A 26488-nucleotide genomic window follows, 5' to 3' on the forward strand; every position below is an offset into this window, starting at 1 on the left:
TGTCCTGGCTGGGGAAGAGGGTCGTGGTGCGGCGGAGGACGTTTTTCACCGGGAATCCCACCGGGACCGGTCAGCGGGGCTGAACCCTTTGCCCGGGCAGTTGCGGCGAGCGCCGGGGCGGCCGCCCGCTCCTGCCCGTTCCGCTGCTGCGCCCTCCGGCCGCCAGGGGGCGCCGCAGCCGGGCGGCGGGCAGGAAGGGGGGAGGGGGGGGCCCGCAGACTTCCCGCCGCGCCTCTCGTCGTCCCGGCCGCTGGGGCGCGGAATGGCCGCCGCCGTTTAGCGCAGGGACCGCGCCGCCGCCGCCGCCATGGGCCGGGAGTCCAGGTGAGGGCAACGGGGTCACCGCCGCCACCGGCCTGGCCCGCGCTCGGGGTTCGGCGATTCCCTCAGGCGGCGGCGTGGTGCGGTGCGGTGCGGTGCGGGGGGGGGGGAACAAAGGGCGGCGGCGGGCCCGGCCACGGCAGGCCCCGGGCCCGGGTCGGCGGCGGGAGCTCGCAGCTGGCTCTGAGGGGAGGGCTCGGGGGCTCGGGGCTCTGCGACGGCCTTCGGGGCCCCGGGCCGGCCTTCGGGGCCCCGTCGGGCCGCGCGGCCGAGGCGCTGTGAGGAAAGGTCTGCGCTCCCCGGGGAGCCGCCGGGTCCCTCCGCCGCTGTGAGGAGCCGGCCGTGGGTCTGGGCCCGGAGGCTCCTCGGGGCTCTGGGGGGTGGGGGGTGGTGGTGGTGGGGGTACAAGCGGCCGGTTTTGGTGCGGGGCGTTGGGTCCGAAGTGCTGGGGGTAACGGGGAGGAAGCCCCCAGCCTCTCTGAGCCCAGCCGGCCTTTGCTGGCTTGTTTTAAAATAATAGCAATGGCATAATTAGACCGGTAGGCTTTTTTACCTGGATTAGACGTTTTTGCTTGTTCTTTTCAAGTTTATGCAGGATCGCGTGTCTTTTGTCCCCTCGCAGCTGGTATAAACACCTGAAGAGGTGTTGTAACCAACTCAGCAGCAATGGGATCATGTACTTTGTGTGTTTCGGGTCAAGCCTGTGCTGCCAGATGATTTGGAGCTGCTCACACCTACCGGGCTTTAAACCAGCTCCAGAATTTGCAAGTGCTGTTGTGGCATATGTCTCCGTTTCCTAGTTTAATGTAACCATCAGATATTAACACTAAAACTGTGACACAGTAGTCCCCACATGCAGTTGTGCCTGCACTGTAACAGCTTCCTAGATCCTTAACAGAGACTTATACTGTGTGAGGCGCATGAGCTGAAATTTTAACAGCCAGCTTGGGTTCAAATTAGTGATTCAGTGAAGAGCTGGGTACTCCCATAGATATATCTAAATTAGTTTCAAACTAGCTAGGGCAGCAGTTGGTGCCAGCGGGACACTGTTAGAGACTCAGGCTGCAAAATCTCCTGGGAACTGAATGCCAAACTGCTGACGCTCAAGCTAGCAGGACTCCCTCGCTTATCACAGTACAGCTTCTCTTCTGATAATGACAAATTTTTTCTGTTTGGCTAAAAATAATAGAAAAAGTGGGTTTAAACTTGTATTGATTTTCTATTTTAATAACTACAACAAGTTTTAAAAATGAAGACATAGTAAGAGGGTGAGACTGAATGGTGGGTGGAGATGGGTGGGGTGGGCTGCATGTGCTGGAGTTGATGTTCATCAGACTGGGGCTTTTGAAACCTGGAATCGTATGCTCAGCTTTATTGCACACTGTAGATGAAAACTAAAAGAAATTTTTAGTTTTCTAAAACTAAAGGATTAGAAAGGGGGAAAGTACAGAGCAAATCCCATGGCATTTTGTGACAGAGATGGGAAAGAAATTGGAGATATCTAACGCTGACAGATGTTCTTTGCATTCAGTTGTACTGACGATAGGCAGTATATGGATATCATGCTGCTACTGTACTGATTGCAAATGTACATGATACCTAAATATACCAAAGTGCTGAAATAAACTATATTATTTTTAGTGCTGATACTGTTGTAATACAACCCTGTGTGGCAATGACGGAAGGGAGAGAAGGAGGTGGGGGGCTTGAGGTCTCGCTTTCTCTGCTTCTTTGTGGATCCCAAGCCTGGCTACTAGGCCTTGTCAGGAGAAAGGCTCTGCGGGTCCTGAAAGAATAAATGGAAATGTAAATTTACCTAGCTTACCTGAATAAAAGTCATGTATTCTATAAAAAGCAACAAGGAACAGTTATATTTGTTTGACAAATTTTGAGGTAGCTTCAAAGTGTCTTCATCTTTTCCTATGTATAATGGAAACCAGTGGATTTTCAAAAAGGAAATTGTTCTTGATGTTCTCTTGTTCTCATGATGTGCTTATAGTAGTATTCTAAAACCAAAACAAAAATTTGACCAAGTAATCCCTCTAGTTTCAGCATCATCAGGAGTATATGTGTATTAATCGGTTTGGCAAGATGATTACAAACGTTTAGAAATTTAAAAAGTCCAAGAAATTAAGATAAATAATTTTTTTTTTTTGCCTGTCCACCTAAATATGACAAATATCCTTTAACTGTAAATTGTTCTCATGCTCATGTTCATCTTTTTTTGTGAATTTACAATGCAGGCATTATCGGAAGCGCTCTGCGTCACGTGGACGCTCTGGTAGCCGTTCTAGGAGTCGTTCTCCATCTGACAAAAGAGGAAAACGTGGAGAAGACAGACGCTCTAGAAGTAGAGATCGAGAACGTAGACGTGAGAGGTCACGCAGTAGGGACAAGAGAAGGTCCCGATCACGTGACAGAAAGCGTCAAAGGTGTGACTTATCAATTCCAGTCAAAGTAGATAAAAATGCCTGTCGTCTGAATATGCTCTTCCACTATAATTAGTTAGTTTGCTGTTGTTCATGTTAGATTTTACTATGCTTAATGTTTTTGCTTATTAAATGGTTTCTAGCTCCTGCTGCTGGAGTTTGTAAGCTCTTGGTGGTCTTGATTATTGTTGGGATTCCTTTTACGACCTGTTCCTCAGTGGCAGGCTAAAATTATACTATGATCATGTGCTAAATAAATACAATTTTTTTTCTGTGGCAGACGTTCAAGAAGTAGAGAAAGGGAACGGAGCCGAGAGAGAAGAAGATCCCGGAGCCGAGAGAGGAGGCGCTCTAGAAGCAGAAGTAGAGGTAGACGGTCTCGATCTTCCAGTCCAAGCAAAAACAGGAAAACCGAAAACAGGTATTTGTGTCCTCTAATTATAATCAATGTCATAGTGACAAAATATTGTAAAAGTATTGGTAGCATGGAGGGAATCATCGGGCAAAGCTATGCAAAGCTTTGGTTTGTAGAACAAGGAGAATACTATGTGAGTGTACTATTATGATCTTTTCCCACTGCTTAATGTGTCTAACGCAGTTTGTTGTGAGAATGTTTCTGTAAAAGAAAAAGTTCAAGTTGTGGCAGCTAAAAAAAGCAGTTAACTTTAAAGTTAAGATTGAATTTCATTCTGAAAGTTTTGTAGTGCTTCATTGTTACCTCAGGTTCCAGTATCAATAAGTAATGTTTTGTGTCCCAGCGTGTATGCCCAAGTTAATAAAGTACAGGTGCTCTCTACCACAGGCATTACATTGTAGTATAATTTTCTTCAAACTTGTAAATTTCTAGGGAATAGTAAGTTTTAGTTACCAGATTTACTCCAGTGTAGTGTTCTCAGTGATGTGCTGTATCATTTTCTTCCTCAAATAAAGCACTTTATTTCTTTGGAAACGTACAAGACTTTTAAAAAATGCAGGTAGGGTAGGAGCAGGGGATCTATAAATGGCATCATGGTAACATCTATAACAGGAATTCCTGAACTGTTACAAGTGCCACTGATGGTACATGAGCTCAATGTTTAAGCCATTCTTTATATAAAAGGTGTTCTAAAGACTGTAAGCCAATAACATTTGGAATCTGCTTTTTTTTTAAATGATATTTTTGCAGAAAAATAAAGTATATAGTGTAACACTTCAGTGAAGCTCAAAAAGTCTGCTTTGGTAAAGCCACCACCTGTTTTAGCTGCTGTTTGTTAAATTCTGTGGGTGTGCTTAGTGCTGCAATCAATACAGATTTGACAAGTACTGGTCTTAGGGGTTTATAATTGAATAAAACTGTCTAGTAAATAGATTTGGTAAAGAGGTGAAGCTTGAACTTTTGTAGATGTTGAGTTTAGAAATGTGTAAAAACTTACTACAGGTTATGTTCTTTTAAATATATTTTAATGGATTTTTCAGATATAATTACAAACAGCATATAATCATACTATACTGTAAAAGGCATGGGAAGTCCGTAAGTTGTAACAGCAGTCTGTATAAAGAATAAGCAAGTTGGTGACAATCTAGAAATTGTGAGAAGCTGGAATCACAAAGTCTTTTGGAATAAGTGTATGGTTTGTATTAGAGTAGCTCAATGAGATTTAATTGGCTAAAGTGAATTTTACATTTATTATCATGAGTTAGCACATGGATGCATTTTTTTTCTTTTTTTTTAATTGGAAGCAAGTAAGGATAATAAAATCTGTGACAAATGGGGTTTATATTAAATGCAAGTCTGCATGTTACATTTGAGTTACATAAGTAGCTTTTCCCAGAGAGAGGTGGTTTTGTGTCCTTCAGCCAGTACTGTATGCTCAGGGGGACATTCAAGCTTCTGTGGCAAGATGCTAGATCACTTTACCTTTCTCTAGAAATTCAACGAACAGGAAATTTTTAGTATCTCTTTTCTAAGCGCTGTCTTCAAGGAGGTGTAAAAAAACCTGCAGAACCACTAGCGTATCAATTGTAAGTGTTTGGAAATGAAGTCTGCAACTTCCCCCTGTAGAGAAATGAGAAGAACAGAACTAAAGCATGTGAATTGGTGGATTGCATTTCTGGTAGTTAAAGGGAATATTTCTGTAACATGGAAACATTCTCTGGGAGGCAGTATGCTTTGTAAGGTATTTGAAAACATAAGCCTGTACAGGGTGTTCATAGTTCTGTTTTTATCCAGCACATGTGTATCCCTGCCCTGAGAAAAGCTGTAATGTTCCAAGAAATCTTTGATCTTCCTTTTCAGATCAAGATCTAAAGAAAAGACAGAAGGTGTGGAAGTTTCCAAAGAAAAGAAAAAAGACAAAGAAGACAAAGAAGAAGAGAAGGATAAAGATGCCACCACAAATACCGTGGCCACTGAGGTAGAAGCTTTTAACACTTATAAATTTAAAAGATAAGAATTTAAACCAGGAATTAAGTTAGCCATAGATTACTGCATCAACAAAAGAAAACCTGTTCTTAGAGCTGAACAAAATCCCCACTGAATGAGAGAGTGTTCTCTTCAGTAACACAGACTCCTGTCATGGGGTGAAACATTCTTCTCAATTCAGGATTTCAAACTGCTTAGACTGTGAACCACAGGCAAGTGTGAAGAACTCTCGTTTTTCACACATTAGGTGTCAACAGATGAGCTGAAAATTTTTTTGGCCTCTGGACCCAGGCAGGAATCAAAGAACAAAGGGAGAGGGAAGGTCACTTTGCCTTGTTCCATGTCATGAAAAGATGTGCCTAGATGAAGAATTCCCAAACTAGCCATTCTAGCTAACTCTTCTAAACCAGCACGTTGTTACTAACACTCCTTTGTTAACAGTGGCTGCACTGTCAGTGAGAGCTCCCCAGGCATAAACTGATCACAGGTTTTTGTACTAGAAGGACTTTTGGAAGTAGAGGGTAATGTGGTAATTCTTTAGCCTTTTATGGATCAGTGGCTAAAATGAGTTGAAACTCACTAGTGTGAGTTACGGGTTTTTTTCCTAGTAAATAAAGGAAAGTTTAATTTGCTATTATCTTAAAAATTATATAGCAGCCACTATCATGAAAAATAAAATAGTAGCTGCATTAGTTTACTTTAAAATATTATAGTTGATGTTAGTATGTTTCATTTACTTCTGTTGTGATAAGTTTGTGGATGTCCAGTCTCCTACAGCATGCTCACACAACAGTTACATTTGTTTGAAGAAGCATAGGCTAAAGCCAGTTGTCATTTATTTTCATTATTTGGTTGTTTTTTATCATAGAATTTTGATCAGAACAAACTAGAAGAAGAAATGAGAAAACGAAAAGAAAGAGTGGAGAAATGGAGGGAAGAACAACGCAAGAAGGCTATGGAAAACATAGGAGAACTGAAAAAAGAAATTGAAGAGATGAAACAGGGGAAAAAATGGAGTTTAGAAGATGATGATGGTATTTAACTTCTTATATATGACAGTTAAAATACTTTTGTTCCTAATGTTTTTATTATATTATCTTTAAAGCATTTAATTACTTTTCAGAAGGTGAACTATAAAATAACAAAGCCTAAATCTAGTCGTGGTTTCAAATGGTTTAAGATACAATTGAGATTAACAAACTGGAGAGATTTGTATGAGGAAAAATGATACAGTAATGAAACTGGACTGTAGTTATTTGGGTAGACTAATAATTTAACACATGTGAGCACTTCTCTCTTTCCCTGTTTTTATTCCCGTCTTTCTTGCTCATATTAGATGATGAAGAGGAAACTGCAGAAGGAGAAAAAGAAGGCAATGAGGTTGAAGATGAAGAATTAGATCCTTTGGATGCTTATATGGAAGAAGTAAAAGAAGAAGTCAAGAAGTTCAATATGAGAAGTGTGAAAGGTGGAGGTGGGAGTGAAAAGGTGAAATCACTTATTAAGATTTCTTATCTTTGTCTTTTAAAAATTACTTAGTGTTTTAATATCAAAATGGTTTTGAAAAAAAAGGGGGAAGTGCAAAAAAGCAAGAAGTAAGTTAGATGCACTTAATGTCTGTTTGCCTTAACTTTAATTTCCTGGTGCTTTTATCAAGCATTATTCTGATAAAATTTCACTGGAGGAAGTGAAAAAACCCCAGCATAATGCATTCAGAAGTACAAATATTCTATATATTTTATACAGTATGTTTTTTGTTTTATATGCTAGTGCAATAATTTTTCTTAACTGTTTTTATAGAAAACTGGACCAACTGTTACCAAAGTAGTAACCGTGGTGACAACCAAAAAGGCAGCTGCAGAGTCAGAAAAGAAGAAAGGGGAGCTCATGGAGAATGACCAAGATGCAATGGAGGTAATGGAAGTGTCTTGTATTTCTACTGTGAAAAGGCAGTGTGCCTCTGTTAAGAGGCATGAGAATGAGATTTTTCCATCTCCTAGGAGATAAACATTTAATTATTTAATTCGCAGAACACTGGTCAGAAGGTTTTTTGATCTTATGCAGTTTCTTGTTACTTGTACTGTTTGGAGTTCTTTGGGTTTGGGTTTTTGGGGGGGGGGTTGTTGGGGTTTTTTTCGGAAATTGCCATTGCAGCTTTATTGTTCAGAGGCAGTGTTATACAGATGAGAACTGAATGAGTGCATCAGGTTGCCTGGCTTTGTATTTGTTCTTAATATGGCTGGGCTGGTGTATGTCACGCGTAGTGTGTGTTCAGTTCATGTGTTCATGTTACTGAAATTGGGCAGGCAGTCCTGGTGATCCTGTGTGTGAATGACCCACAAGCTAGCATAGAGTGTTTATGTATGCAGTTGCTCAGTCTGCACATTCAGGTGCATGTATCTAATCTGAAAAAAATGAGGTTTACAGTTCTGCTGAATTTCTTTGTAAGTAGAAATATATTCATTCCCGAAACACCTGTAAGTTAGAGATCTCAAAATACTTCGTAAATCATAATGAGACATCTCTTTTAGCACAAACGAGAGGTAGATGTTTTCATTTTACAGTTTAGGAAAGAGTAGAAAGGAGTTTGATTCTGCCTGGGGATACAAAATGCTGTGCCAAGTCATGTTCTAGTAGAGGGCACCCTAAACCAAATATATAAGCATTGTCTGTTACACTGGCTGTAACTAACAGTGTTTTAGTAGGAAGAGGTGGTACAAGTAGATAAATGTAAGCTGCCCTTTCTGGATGTGGGTTCAATGAATTGGTAGATCTCCCCCTAGTCTTTACAGTGCACATTTTTCTGCATGTTGAGCAATGGCAGATAAGCATGAGTACTGAATTTTAACAGCACAGTGCTCTGGGATTCTCAGAGAGCCATCTTGCTCAGGGATTGGACCGGAACTTCTCAGAATTACTCTTCTGTGACCAAACTGCCTTCATAAAATGCTTTCAGGAGAATAGGAATATTGAGTGCTTAATGTGGTTGTGTGTGGTATTGTAGGCCTGAATAGTTGTGAAGTGTATAGGTATATTGCTGTCTGGGAGGGTCTGAGACAGCCTTGCCCAAGTCGTAAACTAGATACCCTGCTAGCACTGTAGCTCAGCTAGGTCATGGTAAGCTCTATGTTGCTGCAGTTCCAGTGTTAGTAGAACTCAGCTAGTTTAAAGCTGATGTCAGAACTGTGACTGCAGTGGGACACAAATCAGTGGTATGCTGGCTGGATTTTTTTTCTTAATATTTTCCTCTTACTGTTTCTGTTGCATGGCAGTGTTTATTTCTGAATGACAAGGCTGGTAGTATTCATAAAGTCATGAAAGTGATACAGAACACAATGAAAGTTAAGGTTTGGGAGAAACATGAAAGAAATAGATGAAAGAACAGTTGGGACTCTTAAACTGAGAGTGGGTTTTCAGTGTCTGGTCTAATAGGGTAAGAAGTAACTGTTGAGTTGTTGGAACATCTGAGTGGAGTTCCTTTGTAAATGAAAAAACAGAGCCTCTCAGAATATCATTCATACTAATTTACGCACAAATTATAATCTATGCAGTATTCCTCAGAAGAGGAGGAAGTTGATCTTCAGACTGCCCTGACTGGCTATCAGACCAAGCAGAGAAAGCTGCTAGAACCAGTGGATCACGGGAAGATAGAATATGAACCTTTCAGGAAAAACTTCTATGTTGAAGTACCAGAACTAGCTAAAATGACTCAAGAAGGTAAGGACAAATACAACCAGAACACCTTGGTTACTATTGAAGAAAAGAAAGACGGATTTTGATGTGCAAAGAAACAGCAAATTCTTTTGGAATATAAAGAGCATTTGGAGCAACTTGGTATACAAAAACATTGAATCAGTCAGAACCCTATTACTTATAACTTCATATCATTATATATGAGGCTTTCAGTGAAAAATTTACCGGAGTCCTTTCCACCTACCTCCTGTATTTATGTATAACAAGCTAATTCTGGTGGTGCTAAAACTGATATTTCATGTTCAGGTACAGATCAAGAATATTTTGATCAAGGTGGTAGAGAAATGTCAAGTTTGACTCTGTTGTAATGCAAACTCTATTTCAGAGGTGAATGTGTACAGGCTGGAGCTGGAGGGAATTACAGTCAAGGGAAAAGGCTGCCCCAAACCAATAAAAACCTGGGTACAGTGTGGTATTTCCATGAAGATTCTCACTGCCCTCAAAAAGTAAGCAAGCACTTTATAAACTATATCATGCTTGATTTTGCTCACTGTGTTCTATCATACGTTTATGAGAAAAACCTTTTTCTTTGTTGCATAATGCAACATGCCCATGTTTATAGATGCTACATATATAGTCATCAGTGTTTATCACTCAGTATGGAACTATTGTTATGAACTATTCCTTCTGCCATTTGTATCATACTTTTGCTGCTCATTTTTAAGCTGTGTTTTTGAATGGCACTGATATGCATATGTAAATACAAGTATGCAAATTTTTTTAGCATGACTTTGTGATTCACATCTGTGAAATTTTGTGTATTTTATTCTTAAAATATCTTTTTTTCCTTTCTTTAAGACATGGCTATGAAAAGCCCACTCCCATTCAAACCCAGGCTATCCCAGCTATTATGAATGGACGTGATTTGATTGGCATTGCTAAAACAGGAAGTGGAAAAACTATTGCATTTCTGTTGCCCATGTTCAGACACATTATGGATCAGAGAGCATTAGAAGAAGGAGAAGGTCCCATAGGTACAAAGCTTTTATTTTCAGAATTGCTATTTAAATAAATAAAAACTCAACCATACACTTCAGAAGGGTCTTCAGTTCTTCACTTGTTTATAGGGAGGAATGCTTATTTACTGATGTCCATTTATGAGTGGCTTTTTTTTTTTTTATTTAGTTAACAATCACCGTGCTATTTAATGTTGTTCATGATCACTTTGCTATCTAATGTTGTTTCAAGAGCACTTGCATGTCCGTGTATCTGGAAAGGGAGACCTTACTCCTTTGATTTTGAAACTTTGACCAGATTTCCTCCCCATCCTCGTACTGTCTTAATTCTCTTTTTCTTGAAATTACATTTTTAAAAATATATGTAAGTAAATTGCTGTAAACATTATTACAAACGATTAATTTTTGTTGTATAAATAACAACATCTCTTATGTTACAATGTATGATGAAAATGCTTTGCTTTTCAGCTGTCATTATGACACCTACTCGCGAGTTGGCTTTGCAGATTACCAAGGAGTGCAAGAAATTCTCAAAGACACTTGGGCTTCGAGTTGTCTGTGTTTATGGAGGAACAGGAATCAGTGAACAGGTACACAAAAGACATACCTTACTTGTCAAATAACTCTTGAACTTTATTAGTTAATGTTAATTTTGCAGTGGATTTAGTTCCTTTCTCTTTCCCATAAATCCAGTACTTTTGCAGTCTTCATTATGGATTTTCTCTGTATGAATGGTTGTAATGCAAAGGCTTAACCGTTTCCACCTAACTTAGCCTTAAACGTACTAATCTTGAAAATTCTCAAGTATGGTCCTGAAAAGTTTCAGACTGTTTCTTTTTATGTATGTACTGAGCATGGCAATAGTTAAACTATTAGTGGGATGTGATAGTTTGAAAGTTATTGAGAAGCTATACTTTTATGAGAGTTCCCCTCAAGATAACAAAAGCCAGAAAGTGTTAACTTTTGTTTATTGCATTATGAAATACTGCATGTTAGAGTAACTTAGAGATTAATTTCAAGGGGTTTCCCCACTCGCATTTATGGAAACAATAGGAGTGACCATCTGTGATGGAACATGGCTTATTTAGTATCAGTTGTCCCTGATAAACATGTGACACTTCTTATAGGCCCTTAACTGTATAGAAGTCATATCCCTATTATAACTACTTCAAGTTGTCAGAGGTTACTCTTTTGGAAAGCAAAGTTTTCCAAAGGCTTAAAGAAACTGCTGCGTAAAATCTTTACATAAACAATTCACATTAGTAGAACAGCTGTATTACAGTGTATGTCGTTTTCTTTTTTGCAAAGTGATACATGTTTAAAAAAAACCAAACAACAACCACAAAGCAAAAGACCACTCTAATAGTTTGTTTACTATGTTTTGAAATCAGATAGCTGAACTCAAAAGAGGTGCTGAAATTATTGTTTGCACACCTGGACGTATGATTGACATGTTAGCAGCTAACAATGGTGAGTAGAAAACCTTTTCCTATGGAGATTTTTTTATATTTGTTGTGTAATTCTAACAAATTCAAAAGATCATGTATTTTGATAAATGGTCTTATGGAATTTTCTTATATCTCTTCAGGCTGCACTATCTAGCTATTGAGAATATATAGCACTAATAATAGGTTTAATCATACATTGGTTTGACTTTTTTGGGGAGGACAGGAAATACTACATTCTTGAAGAGTTTCTGAGAATGTTTATCATTGTTAAACTTAAAATGTGCTGGTCCAAATTTTTTAAATTCAAGTCATTTAGATAAAGGTTATATAAGAGTTGCTTATTTTATCTGCCCATTGATGCTTTATTATTGTTAGTGTAGCTCAGCAGTTACCCACTTTTATGTAAAAGCATCTGACTGCCTTTATCTGTTGGTTTTAAAAAACAAACAGACAAAGAAGCCCTCCCTAAATAACTGTTCAAAAGTAAAAGAACTGACCTTACATCAAATACTCAGATTGATTAAACTGAGCCACTGCAGCTTTAAGAGGTTTTGTCCTAGTGTAACCATTGCATGCTTATTAGATAAAGTTTTATTATTAAATTATTCCACATCAAAACCTCTACTAAACTGTTGACATTATTTAACTTCTGTGGAAAAAGTACCTTCAAGACATATAGAACTGGGCTTCCAAGACTTAAATCGTCAAAGGTAGGTACATTAATGCTGTTCCCAAGTAATTTTACAAAGTTATTATTTGGGGATGAAAGTGTTAAGATGTTAAATAGATACGTAGATTTTAAGAAATATTTATTTTGTTCCTTAAGTATGAATTCCATATCTTAAAAAACCTCAGCGCTAAATCTCTAAAAAATAATTTGAGGATTCAGCTACAATTTGCTGAAGCTGAAAGGACCAAATTCTACTGTAGTTTGATAGGCACAAGTCTGAGTGATAGTTGTCGAAAATGTGAAAAATCTGTTCCATTCTGAGAGCATTTGACAGTGTCACTCCACAGTTGTTTGGAACTGAATGTGTTCACATGTTTATATCGTTTGAGAATATGATTCTTGAGTTAAATCCTTCTCATGAAAGGGAATCTTAGCTATTTGTTTGGGAAGGGTGCTAATTATCCTGTCCATCATAATTTCAAAATGTTCACAGATATACAACTTGCTTATTTTGTTTCCAGCTGTCCCAGAGTTTGGGGTGGTTCTTAATTTTACACTTAGTAATGTTACTGGGTAGGTTTTAATCTTTATATATTCATTTTGAAAAGACTGCTTACTCTGTTTTATGCATATTATTAGCAGTTAACTAGAATTAGTATGATTATCCTCAAATAGTTATTTCTATCTCCAAGGAAGCATTACATATTATATGTGTAAAAGGAATTTTTCTGAGGCTGCAACAGTTAGCACTGGACTTTGCCTTCCACACATGCGCTGTAATCTCTAATATGTTTTTTTCTAGGTGGCGCTGTCAGATAATGGCTGATGTGGCTCCTTGCTTCATCTCAGTCTTAGTTTTATGATGTGTTTTGGCGAGGGCAGTTTTCTGAATTTTACAGGTTCTTCTGGCCCTATGATGGTATGCAAGAGAAGAGTTTGACAAAATAAAGGGCCTTGTGCATACTTACACATTTCCCAGAATGTATATGTGATTAAAATGAGAACATTAAAATTCACATTTAGTGAATTTTTTAAAAAATTAATTAATGTCTTTGTTAGAAGATAGTGAGACTATATAACATTTTTTAAAAAAAAATTATTCCTGAGGGAAACTAAATTTCCATTTGATTTTGTTTCCCATGTGTTTTTTCCTCTCCTTTCACAGGTCGGGTAACAAATCTCCGTAGAGTCACATACGTTGTACTTGATGAAGCAGACAGAATGTTTGACATGGGTTTTGAGCCTCAGGTAATTAATGACATGAGTGATACTGCCACAAGATGTTGTTTTCCACTTAAAGGATTTTGCAATGCTATGTGCTTATTACACTGCCAATGAGTATTCAGAAAGATGTGCTACATATGGACTACAGTTTAAACTGACTCTTTAATTTTTCTATTATCCTCACATGCTTTGTTTTCAATAAATTCTTATATAGCTTAGATTTTTCTCTAATATACTTTTTTTTTTTTTTTTGCACAGTTGTTTTGGGTACTTGTGGCCATGTTGTAACCCTATGTAATCCCTTGATGCAGGTGTCATATTAGTACTTGAAGCCTGCTTATAAAGTCTTTGATGTCTGGTGGCAATGTCGTGCAGGAGGCAGGAACAAAACGTTGAAAATGTTGGTGAAAAATTACTTGCTGGCAGCTTGGGACATCCAGGACTCTTTCACTTGTCATCAGGCTATATTGTCCTCCAAAACTAGAAAAATTCCTTTATTTCGGCTCTTGAGCTGTAGGGTTTCTGCTGCATGTCTTAATATTTCTGCTGGGCTGTTGTTGGGTTGCGTATTGCCACTCAACTTCCCTTTGAATCCAGCAAGTTAGGCCTGTCTTCAAATGCCAGCACCTAGGTCCCAAGAGGAAATCTGTAGAGAAATATTTTGTAGTCTGTGTAGTGCAGATACCACCTAACTTTAAAGACAACAGCTCTCTATCTGTATGAAGTTCAATTACAGCACTTGGATATTAACAAGGAATGTTCTCTTAAACCAGGTTATGCGCATTGTAGACAACGTCAGGCCTGATCGTCAGACTGTCATGTTCTCTGCTACTTTTCCCAGAGCTATGGAGGCGTTAGCTCGGAGAATCCTAAGTAAACCTATAGAAGTGCAGGTCGGAGGCAGAAGTGTTGTCTGTTCTGATGTGGAGCAACATGTTGTGAGTATCACACATCTGCCTTGCTCATCTTCTCATTTGCTTGCAAAAGATTATTTCCAGCAATACTGAATATAAACTAATATACCCACAGAGCTTTTATTTTTTAGAAGTTTAGTGTCTTTGTTAAAGTTGAACTCAGAATAAACTAGCACCCTAATCCGCAAATGCAATGTGATCACTTTATTTTTAAAACTTGTTCTTATACCACTAAGCTGAACAGCAGTTTTGCCACTAGCTGTGGAAACAGCCTGAAAAAGTCATCTACTGTTCCTGATTTTTATTTTTATGCACCCTGAATGTGTTTAATGACTGAAGATACAATTTATACTCTTTCTGCTTTGCTTTTGTATGTCTTTTTCCAGATTGTTATAGAAGAGGAGAACAAGTTTTTGAAGTTACTGGAGCTGCTGGGACACTATCAGGAGAAAGGATCAGTTATCATATTTGTAGATAAACAAGAACACGCTGATGGATTGTTGAAAGATTTAATGAGAGCCTCTTACCCTTGCTTGTCTCTTCATGGAGGTAATTTGCAATCTTAAGGATTTATATTAACAACTCCAAACTAGAATATTGGTATTCAGTAGTTATAAAGAATAAGTTACTTAGTTCCTGTATAGTACCAATTATTATTTCTTCCTAAGCAGCTTTTGCTTTATAATTGGGAAAGATATTTGTCTCTTAATTTGAAATAGGCATGATAGCTTTCCATAATTACTCTTTATTGTTCCCTGGGAGATGTCATCAGATGCCAAGTCTTGTATTTGTGCAGCAGGATTGTTACTGGGAGTTAACACCTCTCGGGGAATATTACTAACTACTTGCTGTTGTAGAGCAGTGAATGCCATTGGGGGGAATATTATATGATATTTTTATTTGAGATTCCACAATAATAGCAGCTGTTGTTTCACTTTTCTGCCATCAAGTAGTAATATAACAGTAGTAGTTTAGTAGCAAGAGGAGGAAATCTCTTTAGAATGTTGTCCATCCCAGAGTATTTTAAAACTTTCTATATATAATGCTTTTTAAAATACAGTAACCAATAAGTACAAAACCACTGCTCGTTTAGTGCAACAATGGAAGAGGGAAAAATATGATCATTCTTCTGAGACTTCTGTTGCCTTTAGAGAACAGAAAAAAACCTCCAGATGATATCTCCATTTAATATAAGAAGTCAAATAGAAAATCATATTAAAGAAACTTTTGAGGATCTTGGTATGGGAAAACATCTTTTTGTAATGGAAAAACTAAAAATTTTGTTATTCTGGATAGTAGACTAAGAGATCGATTGTTTGGGCTAATGTATGTTGCCTGTAAAAGAGTGAATGTATTGAAATTTTATTTGCTTAGGCTTTCAGTTGTTTGAGGTTGGAGGGTGTTTTGACCTGTGTACAAATTCTTTTGGCTCAAAGCAGAGCTTTATAATTAACTGTTTTGTCTGGTTTCCTGCAGGTATTGATCAGTATGACAGGGACAGCATAATCAATGATTTCAAGAATGGAATTTGTAAACTTCTGGTGGCCACGTCTGTAGCAGCAAGGGGCTTGGATGTAAAACAGTTGATGCTGGTAGTCAATTATAGCTGTCCCAACCATTATGAAGATTACGTGCATCGAGCAGGCCGAACTGGACGAGCTGGCAATAAAGTATGTATAATCAGTTGCCTTTTGGTTATTACTGAAAATTTTTCCTTATTTATTGCTTGATCAAGGTGTTCCTAAGGCATAGCTACAGAGGGAGTTGTTTACATTATTGGTGGGAAGAGGGTTTTCATTTAGAGTGCATCTAAGGTTTTTGAGTGATCGTGTGTAAAATATATTCTGAATATTAGCACTGTGAAGGTTGGAACTTACATGTTCTTCTGATGTATGAACGTTCTTTTAAATCCTGTTTGTGGCTGAAAGTTTGGGTGTTTTTCACTGTTGGAAATGTGCCCTACTAAATTTATAAGATTTTATTTTCCAAACTTTGACAAGATTGAAAGGAAAGACTTCAGTTTCTACCATCTGTGGTTGATTGCCTCTGTATCAGCTTCCTGGGAAATGACATTATTCATTCTACATTCCCACTAAAAAAAGTTTATGCGTGAATATCATAGTTAGTTTTATTGACCAGAACAACTGTGTCTGTGCAAGGGTGCTTCAATAAATTTAGAGATAAAGTGTCTTCAGAGATTTTTCTTTATTATCTTTTAAATTAATTTTGACCAGGGATATGCGTATACATTCATTACTGAGGATCAGGCACGGTATGCTGGTGATATCATTAAGGCTTTGGAATTGTCGGGGAATCCAATTCCTACTGATTTGGAGAAGCTCTGGGCTGACTTCAAAGACCAACAGAAGGCTGTAAGTAATTCTTTCTTCTGTAGTGGGCTTTGGTCTGGGTTTAACGCGTATGCACGTGGGTCCACTTGTACAGTATACATACATGAGTCATCTCACTGACTTCATTGAGAACACATACGTATGCTTAGGTAAGTGTCTATTTTCAAGATTGGGATCTTGAATGTCATTTACAGGACTGTTCCTGAGAATTTAAATATTGTCATCTGGTATGTGATAGAGAAACGCCTACTGTATAAGGGGCACTTTGGTTTTTATCAAAATTCACATAAAAGATAATGAAGTTCTTTCATAGAATTTGTGTTGTTATTTCTAGAGCTCCTGCCATCAGAGGATCTTGCTTATGCTGAGAAGAGTGACTTTGGAGTTTTTCCTTTAGATATTGCTTCTTAAATAATTTCAAAATTATTTGTATAATTTTATAGTTATTTTATGACTACTGGACATACTTCTCAGTATGAAAAGACATGTTTTTATTTTCAGGAGGGAAAGTTGATTAAAAAAAGCAGTGGATTCTCTGGCAAAGGTTTTAAATTTGATGAAACAGAACAGGCTTTGGCTAATGAAAGAAAGAAGCTACAAAAAGCAGCTCTTGGCTTGCAGGATTCAGATGATGAAGATACAGCTGTTGATGTAAGCACCTGAAAATAAGATTTAAGTTGCTTCAGGAATTCCAATATATTTGTTTTTTTCCCCAGTAGGTTACATAATGTTGCAGATTTTTGTTACTCCATGTCCTATGCTACTGATTTAGTTAAATTGCATGAGTATACCTCTATGTATTCTTCTTCGATATAAAAGATACATAGCTATGAAGATCTTGAAAGTATCTTTCTGACTTACTGGTATTTTATACTTAATAAATGTAGTTATGTAAATGTCACAGAAATTCTTTTCTTTGTAATATTAATCTTGTGTAAATGAAATAGAACCGTTGCTCTCAATTACAAACATTTTTTACTTGCGCTGTTTTAAAGAAATTCATAGTAGCCTTTTCTATTTCTAAATCCTTACTAGATTCCTTTTTTTAATGTTTGTTAAGAGTCATTTTTGTGGCTTGGAAAGTAAACACTTATGTTCAGACTTTTTCCTAATGATTAGATGATCTGTTCATTTTTCTGATCTGTAGTTCTGGGCAGGCTTCTACCATTTATATAGGATTAATTTCTTTAAAAGCATGTAAACTAAATGCACTTTAGTGTTTTCTTTCTTTAGGATGATAAGATTATCTAATGGTAAATGCAGTGATCTAATAATAATTATTTTCTTTAGATCGATGAACAAATTGAAAGCATGTTCAATTCAAAGAAAAGAGTAAAAGACATGGCAGCACCAGGAACATCAAATGCTCCTACACCATCAGCTGGGAATGCAGAAAAATTGGAAATTGCTAAAAGATTGGCTTTGAGAATCAATGCCCAGAAGAATCTTGGAGCAGAGGCACAAGTATTGGTCCCCTTCCACTTTAAGGTCAGGCTCTTTAGAAAGCAATTTTTTTCCTTTTTTTTTTCTTTTTTTTTAAATAAAAGCAATTCCTTTGTTCTGTGGCCGCCATTTTATTTAGTGCTTCTGCACACTAAAAATATACTGCATTATTTAGCTCATTTGTGCTGGGCTAACTCAGTTACAAGTTGTAGGATTTGTAATTGAGCTAATATGATAATAAGATTTAATACAGAACTGGAGATGCTTTGTCTGCCCTGGCAAAGAGTTAATTCATTACTGATAAAATTACACAATTAGGTTTTGTCAGCTTCAGCAGAGTTGCAGAACATCTCTCTCTGTTTGAAGCATGTGATATACAATCCATTTAGATTTAGATTAATGTGATCTGGATTGTCCAAAGGTATTTTGAGCTGAAGATACGAAAGACCAGTAAGATCTTTTCTATGCAGATGCGGGGGGAGTTATTGAGAGGAAGGAAAGAAGAGAAAGAGAAGTTTGGAGAACGTATTTATTAGGTGGACAATTATATTACATAAAAAGCTTTAATGAAACCCTTGTTGGTTTATATAGGACTTCTTTTGGCTACCTTGTTCTCAACATGGACCTATATTTTTACAGGATGTGATGCAGCAGGCTACAAACGCTATCCTGAGAGGAGGCACAATTCAGGCTCCTACTGTATCTGCCAAGACTATTGCAGAGCAACTGGCTGAAAAAATCAATGCTAAGCTCAATTATGTACCCATAGAGAAGCAGGAGGAAGAGAAACAGGATGGAGGACAAAATGAATCCTTTAAGAGATATGAAGAAGAGTTAGAGATCAATGACTTCCCACAGGCAAGTAACCATTTTGCTATAATCAAGTGTAAATGACCATTATTTAACAAAGGCTATCTTCATAGTTCAGACTATGATTATAACAATATTTTGTCTTTATTTCTTATCATACCTAATTGAAATTACTACATTATCTGTGATTATTTCTCAGTTTATAGATACACAATGCTTTGGTCATATTCCAGAGAATATCAGAAAAACAAGCATTCCTTATCATACAAAAATCGTTCCACCCTCTGCCACTGACTTCTCTTCTATCTGAATCTTTGACACTGTCTGGCATTTTATTTCAAAGGTCATACTACTGTGACTGATACTGCTCTCTGCTTTTTTATTACCTGAGTATTTTTGCCATTCACAATATTGCTGCTCTAGTCTACCTCATCTGTTATTTTGAGGATTTATATTCCACAGTATCAAGCACAAATTCCTTGTATTTATCTTTGAGGTTCTGACCATGTTTGCCTTATTTTATCAGGTTGTTGTGTTATTAGTTTGTTACCCTTCCCCTCTCAGAAATCCTCTTAATTCTTATCCTAAACGGTTTCTCATTCATAGAACATGTTCTAGATTTTATAATTTTGCTAAGGATCTTTCAAACCCTTTAAGGATACGCTTGCTAGGTACAAAGCATTGCCTGCTCATAATGGCTAGACAAGTAACTGTTCTGTTGTCTGCATGTGTGTGTCTGCAAATAAATAAATTGTAGATCTTTAGATTACTTTTTTTTTGTAGAGCTGCACTAGAAAAAACAGCTCTCTTCTGGTCTTCTTTTTGTTGTTCAATATTTTGTAACATCTTCTCTGAAATAGTGATGTATATATGGCAGTTCATCAGTGAGAATCATCACTGCTCATTATGTCCCTGGAAAATCTCTATAAGGAAGTGGGACTTATCTTGTACTGTATGCATGTATAATACTGAACACAGTGCAGATCTGAGGTGACAGAGATAAAGTAAGATAAAATGATTGCCTAAAGCAAGAATGACAGCTGACTCCGTAAGCTGGTTTTTATAGCAGTACTACACAACCATTCAATACCATCATGTGTCAGATATGCATAGGGTAGGCTTCCTGATTACGGGGGCAGTCATTTCTGAGAGTCAGATTAATTGTCTCAGTCTACAAGTAACTTAAAAACAATCTATTAGATGCTTTCTAGTAATTTCATTGTCTAAATTAATGGGATGCATTTATCATAATGAAGTATTTTTGAGGATATTGTAGAGATTTGGGACAATTTTTACAGGGTTTTGAGAAACAACTGGCAGTGTTTATTCCTTAGGCTTTATTTATGAAGATTTTAAGGTTTACTTATTTTTGTCTTTAACCAATGAACTATGTAGAAATAAATAGCATTTATTTTGTTAAAGGGAAGTACTTGCAGCCATTAACAGTGTATGTTTGCCCTTGAAGTCTATTCCTGTACAAAAAGTGCTAAATAAAATACTTGAGTGCTGCTTTAGAAAATCGCAAGAAAAAATAACAAGTTTTAAACTTTCAGTGTAGCAAAATGGAAGGTCTCTATAGAGTTCTTGCTTCAATAGTACTATGCATGCATTCTCTTTTCTCCTTCTTCCATAACTTTATCTTGCTGACATAAGAGGCAGATGTTTTTTAAATATACTTGCATAAAAATAACTGGCTAAAATGTCAGTCTACATTTTTAAAGTAGAATGCCATGACTGATTTTCACAGTGCAGTGTTCTTGTTGTTTGTCTACAATGTCAACTAACCTTTGGATTGCCATTTTGTGTGATGTCTTTCTCCTCATTAATCCTCCCATATCCTTTGCCTTGCAGACTGCCAGATGGAAAGTTACCTCCAAAGAAGCGCTGCAGAGAATCAGTGAATATTCTGAAGCTGCTATTACAATCAGAGGAACTTACTTCCCTCCAGGCAAAGAACCCAAGGAAGGAGAACGGAAGATTTATTTGGCTATAGAAAGTAAGTATTCTTTTTATAAATGTTTCACTTAAAGATAGGAGTCTAGTTTTGTAATTAGACATGGAATCTCTGTAGTTGTAGTGTTCAGATGCTCAGTTACAGACCCACTGTAGTTAACTTTGCAATTACTAAAGAAACAGTCGTTTATCTTAATACACTTTGTCAAGTGATCCATGGCGATCACAGAGATGCTTCTCCTCAGAAGACTGACCTGCCACAGAACAACAGCAAACATATATGGAATCAGTTTTGGAGGAGAGGGAAAGAAAAAAAGAATAAGCACAAAGATGTCTGTGCCCCTGTTAAATAAGGAAGAAAATGGATCGGGGGGGGGGGGGCTGGCTGTTAAAGGTATAAGAAATTACATCAGCTACCACACAAAAACTTTGCAAATCTCATGATGGTTGAGTAAAGTTTTTCTCAAAGAAACCTCTAATCCTAAGTATTTCTGAATAGTGTGATTTACGACTGTCTGTTTTAAATATCTTCCTTAAAACAGAACACAGTCTAGCTGTGGCAGTCTGTACAGTACTAGAGTGTTCTTCAGCAAATAGCTGAGGATATTCAGCAAATTTTATCTGAAAATAGCAAGGAGTGTTTATTCAGTGGGCTTCACATACAGAAAATGTTTAAGATGGTAATATTTTCTTCTCTTCAGGTGCCAATGAACTGGCTGTACAGAAAGCAAAGGCAGAAATCACACGACTTATAAAAGAGGAGCTCATCAGATTGGTGAGTGAAATATCCGGAATGCAGAGGGAAAGTGCCTTAATTTATGCTTTGTGAGATTGATTTCTACAAATGTTGACGCTCTGGCATGTGTTTTCATTAATATCAGGGGCTGGGACCTATAGATCTCAAAAACATTGTTTCATTGAACAGCCTAGAAAATATATTGCTGTGTTCAATCAGCCAGACATGCAGCTATTATCCAGCCAGCAGATGGAGATAACACATTAACAGAGCTTTTTGAATGAAGACCCCTTGAAGAGTTAGGTCCCAATAAATTTCCTAATTTCAGCACCATCAGGCAGGGGAGAGGTGAATTATTCCCCTCATTTTAATACTTCATATGTGTTGAGAGATTTGTTTTGCCATAGCTTCACAGCGTACCCAGCTAATAATCGGCTGTGTTCAACATACTCTGTTTTCAAATAAGATACTGTCTTGAGAAATCATATTTTGAGTTCTCTGGTTGAGGAAACCTTGGCTTTCTCTAGAATAACCTCCAGTGATACTACATTAGACTTGACAGTGTCTTTGGCTTTTTCTCTTAAGTAGCCATTCAAATCAGCAGTCAATTCCAGTGGTCCTGCTGTGAGCCATTATTGATAGTTTTGGGGTTAGTTTTTGTTTTTGTTTTTGTTTTTTTTTTTTTCAAAATTGTTGACCTTCCCATAAAAATGTTTTCCAAAGGAAGGCGATTGCTAAGGAATTGCTAATGTACATGTAATGTGGATTTATTGAAATTCATTTATCCCTTTTCACTTCAAACTGTGATTATGCTCTTCTTTATTTGCAGCAAAATTCATACCAACCAACCAACAAAGGAAGATACAAAGTTCTATGAGTATTTGGAGTTATCTGTCTGCCAGTGGCTGGTGCGTGAAACTTTGTGGCTTCTGTTGTTTTTGCTGTTTACACTGCTTATTGTAAATTAAGAATTTTTTTATTTTGTCTTGCGGACATTTTTTAACAGAAAATTGATACTTGCTGAAACATCTTAATTCTCTCCACTAAAGTTATCAGTCTTAAAGCAGACCAGTTTTGGCGGAGCATGATTTAATTTAAAATTGCAGTTTATATACTTTTCATCATAAAGAATATAAAATAAAACAGATTTTAATTTTTCTGACAGACTATACTGTTAAGTAAATTAAACAATGTTGGGATTTGTGTTGGAAATTGTTAGAATGTACATGCTTCATATTGTGGGGATGGTTCATGCCATATCAGTTTATACTGGAAAAATGATAAAACACCAAAATAAAGGCAGGCTTTTCTCCTGATCCATAGCATCTCTCTGGCTGGTTCCACACACATTCGTTCCCTGTACAATGTCCCCCTAAGGTCAGAGAGTCTTGCAGTGATCAGAGTAGAGAATTTTATCCAGAAATACTTGAGGTCTAGTTTTAAGATCTTCTTACCCTTTTCACATCCCATGTTGTCTTTATCATCCAGGTAATAGAACAACTCTTCGGGGTTTTTGTAAAGTGAAATGTTTTGTAGTATGAAAATAGTTTTCGTGTTTTTTTCTAAACATCAGAATTTTAGGATTTTTTTTTTCCTCATTCTCTGACATAAGAATGAAAGCCTGTTTAGTTTAAAAAGAAATTCTCAGAAAAAAAGAGAAACCTCTTTTGTAATGGAATACGACTTTGTCACTTTTTTATAGTATTCTTATATATACATATAATGTGATTTTTTTCCCCCAGGGTTGTCGTCTTTATTACTGTTAGGACATGGCTTTAAGTAAAAATGAATAATATTTATGAGTGAATTCCACAAATATTGACTATCATTGCAGTCAATAAGCTACTGGGACAAGACCTTTGTTTTTGAGGTCTCATCCCCGTAACCATTAGTATTCACGATGGACACTTACTACTCTTAAGCATTTAACTTTCCTGTCTACTTATCTGGAGCCTAAGCGGTAGCAATTTGAATCGTCTCATTCTAGCAGCTGCAAGACTTTCAAGATGATGACTTTCAAAAGGACTTTTGTAGAAAGCTTTTCTTACCTGACACATTGAGAAGAAATGTGTCATTTTAAAACAGCTGTGTATATACTGCTTTAACCCTGGTGAAGACAAATCATACATCCTGCATCATGGCTGTATAAATTTACAACTTCTATTTCCCAACTTCAGGTAATTTAAATGACTATTTCTGTTTGCATACAACTGTCTGTTACTCTAATGTCAGCGTACCTTATTTGCAATACAGGAAATTAAAAGTAATGATTATACCAACTTAACCGTATACATTTAGGATAAGAACACCCAATACTTGCCAATATTAATACGTTGAGTAGAACAAGGAGAAGAAGCACACACAATAACGCTTCTCAAAATTTAAACCAGAAATCTCAAACTAAAGCCCTATGGTTCCCTTTAAATACATTGTGTTTCCTTCTGTTAAGAACTGGGTTTTGCTATGTTTCATACAACTTGTTTGTTGAATTGTCTAACTTTTTGACAGTGTGCCCCCTGAAGAGTGACAGATTTTGGTGTATTTAATGAAGAGCACTTTCAAGTTTGGACAGCCTGACACTTCTTTAAAAACCTTGTTTCAAAATGTTCATATATATATATATATAGGTATCTCCTAAAAACGGCATGACGGAGACATTTTTTGTGATTTCCAGCTTTGCACTGTTGGATTTCAGAGATGCAACAATGTATAATCTTTAACTTCCTGGGGTTTTTAAATGCAATGTCAATATTCCTATGTTTTTTAAATTCCAGCAAAAATAATAAAAATAATTTCAATGTATATTTTTCAGAAACTGTCTTTCTGAATAGCTCATCTGTTTTCTGCACTTACATTGCTTCTCTCTTTTTTCCTATGACAGTTAACCTCATACTTTTTGGATTAGGGTGATGTGTAGAGTAACTAGTGCTAACCTCATACTTTTTGGAGTAGGGTGATGTGTAGAGTAACTAGTGCTTGTGTTTTTCTGCTTGAAATGCAGTGAGATGCAGCTCTGACTCAGCTAAGAAAGTCACAGTGAAGGTGTTTGGATACATGAAAACAGGAGCGAGATGTATGTAAGCCAGAGAAGAAACTCTGAAATTAACAAATACACAAGGAAAAAATAGTGGAAACAAGATGAGAATAAAAGTTTGGAGAAGACACAAGTAATGAAAAATGTTATATTTGGTTCTTTCCAAGTGTTTCCATGGATATAGACAAGATCTTTATGAACATCCCAGTTTGGCTGCTTTCCAGGGAATCTACCCTGGACAGACTGCTGTCACCAGTTCTTGGAAGAGCACAGGGATGCTGTATTTCTTTTTTTTTTTTCTTTTTTTTCTTTTTTTTTTTTTTGTTTGTTAATGCACATAAGCAGAGCTTGTTCTGTTATCTGCCCAAGGTGATACACTACCAGCTTTCTAGGTTGCCTTACACTTTCAGTGCTTGAGTAAACAGTGGTATTTGGGGTGGATTAGTGATACAAGTATTTGATAGTGGATCATGAATGAGTTTCTGCACGTGTGTGGCAGTAATGCAGTGTTGACATCATGCAGTGGAGGTGGTGAGGGGCGATACTCTGGGAGTGTTGCTGTTCTCAGGGGACAGGACACTGGCACTTTTTGGTGGCACTGAAGAGAGAACTGCTGTGTAGGTGGAGGTCTGTGAATCTGGAAGAGACGGTGAGCACTGGGAGTGGCTGGAGGCACAGAAGGGGAGCCCCCTGCCACTGCTTTCCACGGCAAACCTCCACTACAGCCTGAGGTCCTGGACCCAGCGGGTCCACATCAGAGGTTAGGGGAGGGAGAAGCAAGACTTTTGATCACAGCCCTGCTGGCTCCCTTGTTCTCTGTGCAAGTGGCCCACCAAAGACTGAAACAGCAATATTCCTCACTGCATTGTGAAATGTTAATACAGACATCCCATCTGTTGCTGTGGTGGCTGTTTGCATGTGAGAGCTGATGCAGCACGTCAAGCTACTCTCTGTACGGACGTGAGTGGGCAACTGGGCAGAGGTTTTGCTCTGTGCCCTAGCCAGGAAAATGGGAGAGGAGGACTAAATCCAGTGTTCTGTGTGGGAAAGACAGAATTCACAGCAAGATGAAAAATGTGTGCAATCACAGTTCAGAATTTTATACTACCCTAACGATATTGCGCATCGTCACCACTCTTTGTTTCATTAAATAGGCAGCTTAAGGCTTATTTTACATGTTAGTCTTTATGCTGTAAAAGTTGTAACAAAAATGTAATGAGTGTAGATCACAGCCTGGCACGTTCCATAGCTCTTCCCTGTCCTGGCTGCTTGAGATTTCACTTGTACAATTAAAGTGGTGCAGTCTGTTTAATGTGCATTTGGCTGCTAATTAAATAAAAGATTCTGAGGCTTAAAGTACCATCTGTAGGAACCTTTCTCACTCGAGTCTTCCAAGTGGAAGACAAAAAAAATAAAGATTTTTAAGCAAAGCTTTGCTAAAATTCTGCAATTGTAATAGCCAAACATAAAACAAACACCAAAGGCTGGATCTAGGATCTTCCTGAAATAAGAAAAAGAATGCCAGAGTCTCAGGGAGAGAGAGTGCACTTTGTTATTTCAGTTCTTCAGACATGTTTACATTTGTAAGAAATGGCAGTTACTTCAGTGAAAATAGTGACAGGCTTAGAGAGACAGGTATGTGTATCTGTGAGAACGGAGCCTGTGTAGCTTGCTAGAATTAGTTTTTAATTTTCTACTGTGGACACATACTATCGATGTTGTGTTTCTGAACACCTCCATTAAGAGAGCCTTTTCTAAATTTGCCTGAATGCCCTTAAATAGGCTGGTGAGGTGGTTCTCATTGTGAATGTTGGTGTAAAACCAGCCCTTGCCACAAGCCTACTTGCAGAGAGTTACTTGTTCTGGCCTCCTCACGTGACGCTCAAGGAATGCACTTTCCTTTGATTATTTTTCTTGACCCAGATCTCTTCCAAATATGGTCTCAGCTTAAACAAGTTTGTGTTCTTAGAGCTCGGGTGTTTGCAGAAGAAATTCTGGCTTCTAGCTAACTGGCTGTATGGGGGGAGTGGAGGCAGAGAGCAACC

The 26488-nt window shown here is 37.7% G+C and overlaps 1 protein-coding gene across 8 annotated transcripts; it reads left to right on the forward strand.

Annotated features, from left to right (window-relative positions):
- Positions 1-203: 203 nt before the first annotated feature.
- DDX46 (DEAD-box helicase 46) lies at positions 204-25710 on the forward strand. Of its 8 annotated transcripts, none has more exons than XR_012654366.1 (25): positions 204-324; positions 2565-2753; positions 3031-3171; positions 5026-5143; positions 6020-6185; positions 6488-6639; positions 6952-7065; positions 8703-8868; positions 9230-9350; positions 9703-9878; positions 10329-10450; positions 11252-11330; positions 13144-13226; positions 13976-14140; positions 14503-14665; positions 15593-15786; positions 16351-16488; positions 16969-17118; positions 17758-17955; positions 18550-18768; positions 20572-20716; positions 21375-21448; positions 22239-22317; positions 23397-23586; positions 24411-25710. XR_012654366.1 is itself a non-coding variant. In XM_075057170.1 (24 exons), exons 1-23 carry the CDS (start codon positions 308-310, stop codon positions 22284-22286), a joined length of 3138 nt encoding a protein of 1045 aa, XP_074913271.1. In that variant the 5' UTR covers positions 204-307; the 3' UTR covers positions 22287-22317; positions 23152-24211. The 8 variants fall into 8 exon arrangements, 4 of the variants coding, with proteins under 4 accessions (XP_074913271.1, XP_074913272.1, XP_074913273.1 ...); XR_012654365.1 differs by lacking the exon at positions 24411-25710 and adding an exon at positions 23918-24211; XR_012654367.1 differs by lacking the exon at positions 24411-25710 and adding an exon at positions 23918-24211 and having other exon boundaries at positions 23400-23586.
- Positions 25711-26488: the final 778 nt, after the last annotated feature.

Source organism: Buteo buteo, chromosome 24 (genome assembly GCF_964188355.1).
Source record: "Buteo buteo chromosome 24, bButBut1.hap1.1, whole genome shotgun sequence".
NCBI classification, from domain to species: Eukaryota; Metazoa; Chordata; class Aves; order Accipitriformes; family Accipitridae; genus Buteo; species Buteo buteo.

What these genes read in the sequence shown, in the direction of transcription:
- DDX46 (XM_075057169.1), top strand. An exon ending in AACAGGAAAACCGAAAACAG is followed by an intron (nt 3,172 to 5,025) that starts GTATTTGTGTCC and finishes CTTCCTTTTCAG; the next exon opens with ATCAAGATCTAAAGAAAAGA. An exon ending in CTGGACGAGCTGGCAATAAA is followed by an intron (nt 15,787 to 16,350) that starts GTATGTATAATC and finishes AATTTTGACCAG; the next exon opens with GGATATGCGTATACATTCAT.